General features: G+C 33.8%; 1 protein-coding gene across 1 annotated transcript; it reads right to left on the reverse strand.

The window, feature by feature from the left end:
* Positions 1 to 199: 199 nt before the first annotated feature.
* On the reverse strand, positions 200 to 12,869 carry Esp (Epidermal stripes and patches). The gene is made up of 12 exons (XM_076387695.1): positions 12,527 to 12,869; positions 12,281 to 12,425; positions 3,270 to 3,445; positions 2,674 to 2,927; positions 2,401 to 2,602; positions 2,103 to 2,323; positions 1,855 to 2,026; positions 1,491 to 1,658; positions 1,232 to 1,393; positions 995 to 1,135; positions 751 to 896; positions 200 to 672 (listed from the first exon to the last, which is right to left on the reverse strand). Exons 3-12 carry the CDS (start codon positions 3,442 to 3,444, stop codon positions 316 to 318), a joined length of 1,998 nt encoding a protein of 665 aa, XP_076243810.1. The 5' UTR covers position 3,445; positions 12,281 to 12,425; positions 12,527 to 12,869; the 3' UTR covers positions 200 to 315.
* Between the last annotated feature and the right edge of the window lie 1,903 nt (positions 12,870 to 14,772).

Raw genomic sequence — 14,772 nt, forward strand, 5'->3', positions numbered from 1 at the left:
TTCTTAATAGTGAAAAAATTATACTGAGAAATGACTAAAACATGACATACTCGATATGAAATGGTCATCACATTCAATGTAATGCATTTTTAAATATAAAACACGGCGATATTTAAACTATTCGATTGAAAATTAATGAGAGAATAAAGCGAGAGTACAGAAGTATTCACACTATACTTCAGGTACCTCTAAAATCAAACATAATTACGTTGTTTAACAACATTTTATAAGGTGAAAATGACCACCAGTTATACCATTAATATAAGGTACTGTGGTAATTCAGTTCGTAGCAGATCAATATACATAAGTAACATCCTATGTAGTTTGTTTCAAGTACCCTCTTTCTTTCAAGAGATGATCTAACGCGTCCCGAGTATAATACACAACAAAGTCAGATGATGCAATACCCTCAAATACGGCATAAACTGAAGGCTTTAAATTATAGAAAAAAAGTGGTTGACCCTTCGCAGCGAACTCTTTTATCAGAGCAACAATTACTGTAGCTGCAGTGAAATCTGCTCCATAAATATGCGAACAGTCGATTACAACTGGGGCGGTTACGTTTCCTGCTCGTTGACTATATTTTGTGACTAAATTTCGTACATAGTCCACTGATGGAAAGATCAAGCACCGATCTGGTGTTAACATGAGATATTGAATACCACATCGAGTCTGTAACATATAACGTCGTATAAGTAGTTGTTACAGTTAGCATTGCCATTAACAAACAATAAAAAGAGATATACGCACAGTTAGTTTCTCTACAGATATTTTTGGCCGTGCTGCGTGATATAGAATGAATAAGACGTTTATTCCAATACCACACAAAATTCCAATTTCCAATTGTAGGAGCAAACATGCAATGAAAGTTCCCAATCCAGGAATTAAATCAGATTCTATGTAAACAAAAAGGAATATAATAATAGCAACATTAATTATATTTCTTTTTTTCAAGTAATGATCATTTCTTTTTTATCTTAAATTTTATAGTTACTTTTTGTTCTCCACATCGGTTTTACGACCTTAACTTCCACCATAAATATTACAGCCGCTATAATAATAGCTGCTAATGCAGCTCTTGGTATGTAACTGAAATATGGCGTGAGAAAGAGGAGGGCTAAGATTACTAGAGTACCTGGAATAATTTATCAGCATATGAAGCACTTTATTTAGGAAGAAAAATTTGAGACGGAATGAAAACATTAATAAAAACAGGAAGTAATTAAATTACCAGTATAAATACCGCCCATCGGCGTTCTAACACCAGAAGCATTGTTCACTGCACTTCTGCTAAGGGATCCTGTGCCGGGGAAAGCCTGAACAAAAGAGTTACCAATATTTGACATTCCGATTGCTATTAATTCTTGTGTTGCATCCACTGATTTTCCAGTTGCTGAAACAAATAATTTAACATTCATGATGAATTGAATCAAGTTTCTAAATGAATTTGAATGACTACAAAGGATAGATTCAAAAATAAAATAACTTACAAAAAGCTTTGCAAATAGCAATATCCTCCATTAATGAAATAAGTGGTAAGACAAGTATGCCGCTTCCCAAATTTGAGACCATATCAAAGAACGTCACCGTCGTGTTATCAATTTTAGTATAGCTAAACGGTGGTAATTGAACAGTTGGCATACCTGCTGGTATGTAACCTATAAAATGAAATTATATGAATGATATGATATCTCTGCTTACTTATGTGATTAATATATATTATAGTACACTTTCACACAATATCTAATGTATGTTACATGTATACAGAGTGTTCAATTAAAATATAATATTGTATAATGTCTTTCTTTCCCAATCCTGAACTCTGAACATTAGATTTGTTTTGCTTTTTCTTACCAACCAATTTGAAAGGAGATTCTTCACGAAAGCTATATCCCAAAAGGCCACAGAGTATCACCAGAAATGCATTTCGAGATGTCCCAATCAACCAAATGATTTTATTTATAATACGATATTTGTTGGTTTGCAATTCTTCATCCTTAGGACTTATACTAAATGATGCTAAAAGCTGTGATAAAATAGATAAGACACATTTAATTTGCCATGCAGTGTATAGTTTTGAATTACAGACATGAAATATTCACCCTGAGAAGCAAAAGAAATGCTATACAAGTTGCTCCAAGGGCAGCATCCCAAGCTGAAGTATTATGTATGTGTGACACAAGACTTCTCCACATTTCAAGAAACTGTGATCCTTTGGCAGGAATGCCAAGGATGTCTTTTAATTGCGATGTAACGATTATTAAAGCGACTGCTGATGTGAAACCTGAGCTGACAGGTCCAGACACAAAATCAATTAAAAATCCTGAAACAAATATATGATTGTTAGGATCAAGTTTGAAAAATGTTTATTATTTTCTGTTATGTTTTATATGTACTTACCGAGACCAAATATACCCATTAGAAGTTCTATTACTCCAGCCAAGAAACAAAGAAGTATTGCATGTTCCACTGGCGCATCGAGATGTGAAATTGTTTGATATGTGAGTAAAGAAATAATGGCAGTAGGACCTAATGGTGTGTCTTTACATGATCCAAATATGACATAAATAAAACAGCCTAAAAAACTTCCATACAGCCCATACTGTAAACATAACATGTGTCAGTATCACCTCCCACCATTGATTATGTATTTATTACTTCAAATTCACTAACTTGTGGCGGTAGACCTGCTACGTTAGCATATGCCAATGATTGTGGGATGACAGTGAGACCAACAGTGATACCAGCAACAAGGTCACCAAGTGCATCCTGACCACTATAACTTGGCAACCATCTTAAAATTGGCACCCTTTTATAGATTGTTTTCTTTGTACAAGCCGATCTAAGACGTCGCTTCGTGTATTGTAATACAGAAGTTGAGAAGCTCTCTTCTGGCTGATTCACGTCATCACCTGGATCTCCCACTACTGTGAAAAATAAGCATTTCTCATATTAATTTGTATTATCTAATGAACTCTCTAATTTTACACTGAATACAACTAAAACTAGCAAATCAATTATGCAGTGATAATGATCATTCAACGACTATCAGAAACAGTCTCATTGGATCAGAAATTAATTGAATCTGTAGTATTATAGAACTTGCTATCTGAATACATTGTATATCAAAGTATTTTTTCTACTGTCTCTTCACTTGGTATTTCTCTACCATGTTCTGAATTGAAAAGATGAATTTGTTTGTTATTTACTCTTCAATTTTGAATTGTTGAAACAACTTATTTAAGTATTGGCTTGCTGTAAATATTTACAGATAAAATCAGAGGAACCCTGAATTCCTTGGTGGCTGTCATAGGAATCATGTAGATTTTGAGCATTGTTTGAATGACTGAGATTCAAGCTATCTCCAGATCTGCTTAATGCATGATTCACGTATGCCCCACTTTGGCTGTCCCCGTTTATATCTCTGCTATTTCCCTTGCTCATCCTGAAAGCACAAATATTTATCTATCAGTACAATATACCCAACTTTGTTTGTCCTGCATGTATGAACAGAAAGGATCAATTGCTTAATCAACGAAAGTTCAATTTATTTTAACATGAGTTCCTCAGATTCTGTAGCATTATTTTCAACTGAGATAGTGCTGAGTAACATTGCAAATATTTTTCTTAATCCATTTCAATTAAGTGGTTCAATAAAGATCCGCGAAGCACTCATGAATCGTGTACAGTAGCACGTAGACAAGAGTTCCAGAATTAGTTTGTTTCTCGATTTAATGGGATAGACATCATCGATGATCGCTATATAATCCATAATTCTGATTCAACATTATACTAATATCATATTGTCATGATGACTAAAGGAGTACAGAGGGTAACTAAGGATCATATTCTGTATAATTGTAATTAATATTTAGATGCAAAAGATTAGATAATTATACTATAATATGGTAATCTTGATTGGAGTAGAAATTAACGAAAACAAATTTTAATTTAAATAAACCAATTTTGTGAAAATTTTAGAGTAAATTAGAGTGTATTAATTAGAGTACATGTCGAAATCTACTTATTATTAATTACAAATAAACGAAAATGATCTAAAGTAGATATGGACTTGAAATCATTAAGCAATAATGCTAAACTTTCTTATTATAAATATAAAAATCAAGATTAGACTTCTTCGCCCATTGATAACAGAAGATATGTGCTTCTTTTCATTATTTTTTCTACTAAAATTATTACCAACAAATGTGCAATAATTTTTCATGATTTAAGATTCAAGCTTTTAATATTCTATATAAGGAACTAATCATCATTTTCGGTGTCAATGATTCAATTCTCGAGTTCATGTTTCTGTGTTATCAATAATACGCGCTCAAAGATATCCTCTCATGTATTCCTTTAATTAGTCGTGTTACGAAACACGACAATAAGTGCTCTGCTCGGTTAATGATAAATTATATATGCCAGGTGAATTATAAATTATAATACTGCGATCAATAACTTATTTATTCAGCTCTTCATCGATCACTTAATCCATGATCGTTTGTGTTATTTAACTCTTGTACAGCCAATCAAAATGTTCACCATTTTTGGAGACAGTTATGTCAAGTACTGAAAATAAATTTCTTCTCGCAGAATATAAATCGACATCAAGGTATCCGAAAACTGTGGATCTGAAGCGGATTTACAATACTTTTACAACATAAAAATTGTTACAAGAAATGTGCAAATGGGTACTCGAGTGCCTACACAATGATTGAAGATAACAAATATTTGATCAATAGGAACATTTGCTCCAAAATTATATAACATTTGTATTTATAAGTTATTAATGGCAAGTTGCATAATGTTCACATGACTGTATTACCTCTATATTTTCATTCCTGCCATCGAATGGAACACATTAATTATTTCTTCTTCAAGATAAGAAGCACCTTCAACTCGTACTATTTGCATTTCAATTCGAGCAACCGATCCAGGTAGCCCTTTTTCACAAATATCGAGCAATCAACGAATTAAACTTTCTGCCTGTCTGAGCGGCGAATTTGTTCGAGTCAGTGAACAGAAGAGCTTATTTTTAAAACACAGTAATGTAAATTATAGTTCCATGTGATCGACTGACGAAAACTAAGCAAATGTTGGGCCAAAACCTCGTGTTTCTATGACTAAGTACTTAACAGCTGACAGTTCGTGGATTTTTTCAACAAAGTAGCTATAGATGCACGTCCCTACTATCATGACGATTTAATGTGGCGCTTATCGTAATGAGGTAGCATAGGTAATTGGAGATTAATGTTGAAATATACATATGTACATCGTTCGAAACCCCTATGTCACTAACAATAAGTATTTTGTACGTACTATAACAGTTGCATGAATTGAAACTTTTATCGTAGTCATCGTACGTCTAATAATTTTATTTATCAGTTCTCTTTGGAATACGATGTTTGCAACGAGTTTGAGTAAAATATAATTCTGTTTTCTTTTTCTTCTTTTAATATAGAAAAGTTACATTAATTTTTGAGTCACTAAAAAAGAATCATTTTACGACTTGTAAGTTAAATGTTATTTAATTCATATTTTGTCACTTTTACTTTAATATTTTATAGATACTCATTTTTTAAATTAGGGATAATTAGAAAATTTCAAAATGTAACTGATTACTTTTGCACTACCTTTGAATCAATTGTTATAACACACAGGTAATGCAAAGAACGAATAATTCATTTTCAGTAACAGAAGATTACAATTCGGTTTCGTAATGTCTTAGGGTATTTATAAATTATCATTCTTAGAGAAATGTTTATCACTTTCTAGAAGAGTTACTCACTAACTGAAGAGGTGTGAGAAATGCATTCTTGGAATCTATTGAATCCAGGAATTCTGTGACAGCAAATACTGTTGCGTACTCATGTTTTACGCACATATCTCATACATTTAAACCACATTCCTACATATATAACTCATAGTGTAGAGTGTAAAAGAAATCATTTGTTGCATAAGAAAATAACGGAGTGTATTATAAAAAAAAGTACTTTTACTAATAAGAACATTGAAGGAGTTAAAGTTACATTCCTACATGTGTATGTCACAAGATACATATGTGACTTAAAGTATTTTTTATCCTTAACAAGCATTTCTTTTTAATTTCTTTAACATCTCTTTTTTAAAAGACTTTACCTCAGCTGATGTCACTTATAAAATGAAGTCTTCTTTGAACATTTTTTATGTATCCATGTTTGTAAGAACGTGGTTTAAAACGTTCACTAGAACCTGTCACGATTTTTTTCTATTAACTACTTTTTCCTCGAATTAATCACACTTTTTCTATCTAAACTACTTTAATAAAAGTGTCTTTTACAAATATTTCAAGTGTGCCCACGTAGCGTGCTTGTAGCAGCGTGCCTTAAATTGCCTACTTCTTCCTTCAAGGGTCTTTCTACCTACTCCAATGCTCCTTTCCAAAGAAACTAGAAATACGCTTTAAAAAAGTATCTCTCTCAGATACTTCAACTGTGCCCACACTCTGCCTGTAGAATCGCGGCTTAAGCTCTCATCTTATCTACCTCATACTCGAAAACCCCCAGCATGCTTCTTCAATCCACATCAGTATCAGAAAATATCTTTTCCAAACGCTTCAGACATACTCCCTACCATGTATTACACGCGTCCCTTGAGAAGTCTCCTAGAAACCATTAGAAACAATACTATCTAGAGGACTTCTCAAGGGACACGAATATCATCTGCTTCATTCATAGACTGTATACAGTAAACTTCAACCTGAAAAGCCTTTTCTAAGCCTTTCCAGTTACTTCTATCCTGTTTCTCATAGCCTCAGACAAATCGTCAAAGAATCATTCCAAACTTCTTGGAATCCTCGCTCTCCATTCTTTATCTAAGGATTTAACTGCTCGCCACAGTCCACGGTTTCTCAATACTGTTTCCGCGAGGTTTCTTTGTCCGAGGAGGCTCTAAAGACGCAAAACAGAGCAATCAGGAAAAGATCGATGCGTCGTCGAAAGATAATCTCCCGCGTTGCGGTGGATTTTACGATCCAGGCGGCGGCGATCCACTCGATCCTGGAATCCCCGCACGCAATGAGCGCATGCACCGCGAGATTCGCCGAGCAGGTGGACGCTGTCGTGGAAAATAAAAAGGAAAAGGAGCATTATTGCGGGCGTGTCACATGATTTGCTTGTGCAACCGGTTATCCCATGCACTCACGTGCTCCTGAATCAAACCTCGTTCACGGGTCACGCGGTTCTCCTTTGCTCTCCTAATCGTCGAGCCTCGTAAATTAATTCGTATCAACATTGTTTTTCATGCAAATCGCCCGACACACGCGAACGGGCACCACGTCGCGACGCCTCGATCTTTTTACCCAGAAATTATGCCTTATGGTAATCGGCGAGTTCGACTGTTAGCGTCGCCTTGAAACTGTAGATTATACGCGACCGTAAACGACGATTATGGAAAACTATGCGATACAGATTGTCAGGTAGGGGATCCAGGGTGACATTGTTCTGCGCAAAACTCAGTTACTGGACGTAGCTTTCGAGAACCTGAGGATGGCTGTGGGTGAAGAAGCTGTTGGAAGAGCTCCATTATATTTCGTAAAGGAAGAATCGAACGAAGCTATCAGTTTTTAGAAATAAAACTATTTGCTTGATTCTTTGATGTTTAAGTTGTCTTTTAAGTTAACTTCGTACTTTAACTTTTTTATAAATATTCAGTTTCGATACTGTTATTTTGTAAGTACTCAATTAATGTGTTGAAGGACCGTATATTGTATAACAGATATTTGTGAGATAAAATTACTTTTTTAATTGGCAGTAAAAAAATTACTGTTATTTTATGGCTATCTAATAACAGAAAATTGTCAACAGTTTCATTCGATCTCTGACGTGAAGCTTTTAATTCGTGGAGTTAAGCAGTTATTCAGATTCTGAGTTTTAGTACCATCGAGTGTTTAAATTTCAAGTCCTACTTTTGTTGTCAAATTAATTTGATAGTGATGGAGGTAGTGTATCGATGTTATAATCAGAGCACCTTATTTTATTATAACTAAGCTTCACTAAAATGTAGATCAAATGTTCATTTTAACGTGAACGTCATAAAATTCTGCAATCGCAAATTCAGCGTTCCAATTGTATTTCAAAAATAGTATACTTTGATGAATTGATCACGAGGTATACACATTCCAACACAATTATGCAATATCATCTTGTAATTATTCAATAGCATTAATATGTAGAATGAGAAAAATACACTTTGGGAACAATTAAATGCAAATTAGTATTATCAATATTTCTGGCTCGCTAAGAAACGTGTGATCATTACCACTTCCTTCCACACAGAGTAAAAAAATTGAATTCCACGTCTTCACTGCAACACTATAAGGTACTTCCCAGAATAATTTCCCCGAACAAATTAGAATAAAATGCTTAATAACGAGAACTGATTAGAGAAGAAATCTCTAAAAGAGCGTAGAATATACGCATTTAAAATCAATGACAGTTTGGAATTTTATAGAATAATAAGTGAATGCTTCACGAAATGGAAAATAATATTTAATACCTGCTGGTTTCGCAATAAATGTGTGTTTCAAAAGCTCGCGCCAGTTGCCAAATTGGGAGCCAATTTCGGTCCATGAGAAGCAAGCCAATTAAATGGTTTAATAATTAATTCAAAAGATAATATCGAAGTCGTCAATTCAATAGACAGCCACGAGTAATAATAATGATGCATGCAGAAGCGGTCTTTCTATTGCAAATAAGAGGTAATTTCATGGCAACGATATTGCGTCCTTTGACTGATACTGGCTCGCGCGTGTACAATAGGAGTCAATATGCGTTATTTCGCAGCACGTGCACTACTGATGTCTTACTTGCTTGCATGCTTACTTGCAAGCGTTTAAATTGAGTTTTAGATACTGCGATAAAATCATCTGCTCAGAATTTAGAGAAATTACTGTGTTTCGCTCGAGTTCTTCCTTAAAATGTTTATTGATCTAGATAGATCGTTTCTCAAACCTTGAGCGAGGTTCATTAAAAGCGAAAATCATTGCTACTTTTTCTCAGACTTCTAAACGTTCGCCAATGATAATGATATGTTATTTACACCTTCATCGCAAATTTTTGTGTTTGTGTAAATGAAAAATATTATTTTATACAAATTTGTAATATTATACTTTCTGTTTCCATGTATGTAGCAGTTAATATCCTATCAATTTTGGAAATATTTGAACAGTGGTGTAGAATAATTAATGGAACTGTATCGATCTCGAAACTATATCTGGATCCCAGAGCTGAAGTGTATTATGTCACACAGAAAACAAGTGGACTTAATACACTCTGGCTCTGGGGTCTAGATACATAAAATGCACAGAACTACACTTTACGATGAAATATCTGAAAACGTGATTTCTGGACTTGCATTCTTCTTCAGCTCACCGATTCAATTCGTGTCAATTATTCTGCATGTAAAAAACCTTATTTCTTCTTCGTTTAAAGATATAAGTACTTTTCTTCCTTTCAAAAAATAGAAGAATGTGTCATCAAAATATTGAGTTTATGCATAAGTTCGTGCCACGTTTTTCCTTCTTTTCTTCGCGGAATTGTCGATATATTATAAATCAATTAAGATACACTCTAACTACAAGTAGCAACAAGAAATTTGACTATTTTATAGCAGAAAAGAACATACTTCTCATGCATGAAAAAAGGGAAACCAATGCGGCATACATTCATGCAGCAACCCAACAGTTCCAGAAAGTACTTCAAGGTCCCAAGATTATATCATTGGCAACGCAAGAAGAAATGGAAGAAAACTGGCGCGTGGCAGAACGTTTACTTCAATTTAGCTGCGTATCGCTCGACAGCATAACGAAATTGACGATTCGATCGGCATCAATTGATTTAGCATTAAACGATATTAATTGCTTTCATGTGACAGTTATTTGTTGATGCGAGTCAATAATTTAGGATTTAGGGGCAATAAGCGAGCTGTGCCCAGATAGCGAGGAGACTATTGTGGATCAGAAGGTCGGATAAACACGTAGCTGTCGCAACGAGTTTCAATCGACGATGGCGGTTTTGGTACTTCAATTTCGAACTTAATCTATGCACTATTTTAATTGCGAAACAAATGAGGCAGCGTGAACGCTTTTGCTGGTAAAATTTCGTGAGGTACAATGGCGTTATTTAATTGTAATTTGATAAGAATTCTTATTTCAGTGACATCGCTCTGAGTAGACAAAAAATCGTATGTAGATATAGGAAGACGTAGGAAGACTAAGTTTGAATGGCTGAAAAATGTCAAATTTCTCTGTATATAAAATAATTTCAAAGTCTATCATTAATTATATAAGTATAGATATTATCAATTATTGAGACAAAAAATACAAAAAATGAATACTTTAATATAGAAAATGGGTTCGATAAACCCTTTAAAATTTTCAATATGAATGCAAGTAATTACTTGGTGCAATACGCGTCCTTATATTTTCAATCATAAATTTTATTAAATTAAAAAAAAAACACGAGAAATGAATACTTTAATATAAAAAATGGGTTCCACAAATCCTTTCAACTCTTCAATATAAATGTAATTACTCTGAGCAGAGCACGTCCTCAAATTTTGAATCATAAATTTTATTAAATTTTCCTAATTAAACATTTACCTACAAAATTTGAACCTTTTACAATAAAAATACATAAAATCCAATAAATAAAGAAATTTGCATTTAAAATGATTACTTCCTTTCGTTTAGAGAATATAATTTTTATAATGAAATTACAGATTAAAATTACATCACTCTATCCTCGAATTACTTTTATGTTTCATTTATTTTCTCTTCATTTTCTTCAAATAATTAAACTTTACTAGCCCATATCAATGCCAAATCGTATGTCGAATACGAGTTGAATGTGAGTTCAGTTTACAGTAACAGGAAAGCTGCTGAGCGTCGTAGATATCATAGCAGGAGTTAACGTTCTAATAGCAATAAACATTAATGCTGATAGGCTGATAGGAGTACCGACTGAATTTAGATCCGTGGGACAATATTACGTTCTGTAACCGACGTAAACCGATTTCCATTTACTGGTATCTGCTAATCATGTGACAGTCTTTCCACAAGACAATTCGAGACAAGACTATTAGCGAATATCTAATGTTAGTCAAATAAACAGAATATTAGAGGAATTCCACCGCTGTTTGCCTCGTGCTAAGATGGAATAATGGTTCGGCTTGTCATTAAGGAAGCGACATTCAGTAAAGATAATCAATTGAATTGAATGTGATATGGTAACATTCAATATTTGTCTTTTAGTACATCACGTGACACAATCAGCATGTTCTAACATCGGTTAATAATAAACTGGAATGATTTGTTGTCTCTCTAATCCGATTTTCTTCTGACGAGTCAGAAAAAATGAATGGCTTTTTTTTGTTGAAAAAGAAAATTAACGGCAAGTGTGAGAATATTCATGTGATTTATAATCTCCTGTATTGAAGACTTTAAATGATACTGACTTGTTAAAAAGGCTTCTGAAATGATCTTTATAGATGTCTTGCAGAATTATTTCTAATTGAAGTAGTATTATAACACTTTGCTATAAAATATTTAAAAATGTTCTTATGGGGTCAATATTTAAAAATTTACAATATTTTAAGAAATATTTTGACGTTTAAAATAACGTCTAAGTAAATTTTAATTACTTTAGTTAATTTCAAAAGTTACGTAAACTTTAGTAACGTTTATGTTAAAATCAAATTCACGTCAATTATTGACAGATACTATGTTATTGAAGCAAGCAAGTTATTTGATATAAAGCAGAATCGATTAAAGTTGGTTTTCCTGCTATAATTTTCGTTCGTTGTTACAGTTTTTACACAAATTTTCTTCAGAACGATACAACAGTTACACATGATCGTTCTACATTCTCAAATGTATGTTATTTTAAGAGTTACTTGAAGACTTGCGAATCATAAATTACTTTAGAATGAATTATTTATAAAATAGTACCTCTAGAATCAGTTGAAAAACTCTCAGCACTTGCAACACAGGTTTTTTGTTAAAATAAACTGAATATTTAGAGAAGATACAAAGTCACAAAATCTATTTACAGGTTCCCATAAATTTGAATTATTTTAAAAAAATACAGAAATACTTTACTTACAACTACTCTTATTTATAAAATATTCTCAACTTCAACTGGTTAATAATTTAATGAGTATACTATCACAGAAAACTTTCAAAACGTATATATATAAATTTTGCGACTAATTATATCTTCACTTATAAACTTAGACTTACCTAAAATGCTACGCTATAAACGATGAGATCTATCCCTTGTCACAACCTTTCAAAACTTCCTTCAAACTCGAGGCAATCGACGTTCTAGGTCCAAATTTTGCTTTCACGAACCGGAAGTTACTTGTTCTTGCATCCACGACACATCCTATCCGCATAAAACAGCAAGAGAAGAATGAACAAAAATGGTAGAATTAAGAAACAGCGAAAGCTGAGCAGACGAAAAAGCATATAGATTGAAACACGAACTTCTTCACTTTCCCGGTGACTGCTTCCTGTTCGCAGAAACGGCGGCGATCTCGATGGGCAAGAGAACGCTGTGGACGCGTGCCCCGTGACACTTTTCTGTCAAAAGCGAGAAGACAGACTGCGAGGGCAGCGGACGGGCGGAAAACACGAAATAGAATCCGGTTTCGTGGTGGCAACGACTGAATCCTCGGCAATACGCGATCGGCCATTTAAATGCGTCGTGGTTCTTTCGTCGGCGGTTTGTGCCGTAACTTCGTTCTCCCCTTCTCCTTTTCCCGTCTTTCAGACGACAACGTCACTGGAGAACAATCCAATCGGAGGCATAAGGATTCCTCTGCATTAGGCTTGCTCGTACCAGTTTCTCTGTCTCCCTCTGGCTCGCGAGAATTCTAGATCCCCCGATCGAAATCTATCGATCGAATGCAACTCTAGCCACGCGCGCTCCACAACTCCTTCCGCTGGCGAAAGCCTGCGAAGTCGAAGATTTCCTGACCGCAGCGTTAGACATCGTCGCTCGAGGATGGATGAATATTATTTGTGTTTCGACACGACCGGTTTACTGAAGGTGATCTTCACTTATGTATACTGACAAAAATAAACAAATATCGAGGGACTGTGGCGGCTTATAAAGCTTGATGTATGTTTGATGGTTGTTGAAGGGTGTACGATGTCCTTTAATCATTTTGAAAGGATCTAAGAGATCCTTTATCGTTGAAATTCTGTTGTACGATGATACTAGTTTTTTTTCCAGCTCAAGGCGTTTTGTTTTATTGCTTTGTAATTGCTTAGAGTGCAGCTCATAACGGAACTTTTATCTTGTGGTAATCCCTTCACAATCTCGGGGATGAATCTTCGATACGTTCAATGGTACCTTTGTGAAAATAAAAATTTTTTATTGCCCTGTTGTTTATTGGAGTAATAGTTTTCTTTTACAATACTTGCCAATGAGGAAGTCGAAGAAGGTGAATGCCTTTGAGAAATAATTGATATAGATGCTTTGAAAATTCTTTGATAATGACTTGGAGATTTGTGTTGTAAGTCTTTATTGCGATATTGTTTTTCTTCTTTTATGTACAGGATTTACTTTAATCTCTACAGCTTCGAGTCTGAAGCCATTTTAGATAATCAATATTCGTTTCCTGCGATGATTTTGATTAAATTCGTACGACTTTCCGTGACTTAAGATGTTATTTGAACTTGGATTGAATTTTGTTTGATGAGATACGTAACTTTACTGTTATTTTCTCGCATTATATAGAGACAGTACATCAATGGCTTTGATGTCTTTGAAATATTAACGTGATTTAATAATCTGTAAACATACAATTAGATCTTGAACAGTATTAACGATAGACTGATTAGTGTCTGTAATCTTCCCTCAAATTTGTAGAAGCGTAAGTACCTTAAGTGTTTTTATCTAAGAGGGAATAAAAACACTGCTTGTTACGAAACAATTGTGTAATTATCACTATTTCCGTAAATTCAGTATTATCATCGTTTTATAACACTAATAAAACATCCTGGTAGGTCTGAACTCTGGACGTTTTGCAGTCTAAAAGTAGCAAGGTTGCGTCCTACAAATCTGAAGTCCTATTTACATATTTACATGAAATTTCAGAAAAAAAGAAAGAAGATATAAATCTGTGCAACTTAAGTGAATACTTCCATGGAATATTGTAGCTGGAATTCTGGAACTGTAGACACTGTGTGTAAAGATTAAACTATCAGATAAGGAAATAAAGCTGACAATTAAATGTAAAAATGAGATAATGAAAAATACCATTTTTGTACGTTACTTTCCATTCATGAAACAATTTTCGTCACGGTACAATTTATGTATGACATGGAATAGGGGCTCACCGAGAATACTAAAGTTGAAAAGCATGTGTTGCCCAATTGACTATGATTTATGTCCTTCTAGAGCACTAGAAAATAGCTCCACCATACTTATTTTAATGTTGTAATCATATTGGTTTTTCTAAGAAATTAATGTTTGATATATTTAAACCAATAATCATAATTAAAGAAGTTAATATTTCATGTATAACTTCTGTATATTTCCATTTTTACGTAATAATTGTGAGTATCATTGATGATAATATTGAAAACAATATCTAATATTGCGATTTTTGTAGAAAACACTATACTTTTATCACAGTTTTCCTTCTAAAATGATACGATGGTTCACATCGTTTTTCTTCGCGCTTATTTTATAGTCAACTCGAATCTTGTTTAAGGATACGAGA

The sequence above is a fragment of the Calliopsis andreniformis genome, chromosome 10, assembly GCF_051401765.1.
Source record: "Calliopsis andreniformis isolate RMS-2024a chromosome 10, iyCalAndr_principal, whole genome shotgun sequence".
Classification (NCBI taxonomy): Eukaryota; Metazoa; Arthropoda; class Insecta; order Hymenoptera; family Andrenidae; genus Calliopsis; species Calliopsis andreniformis.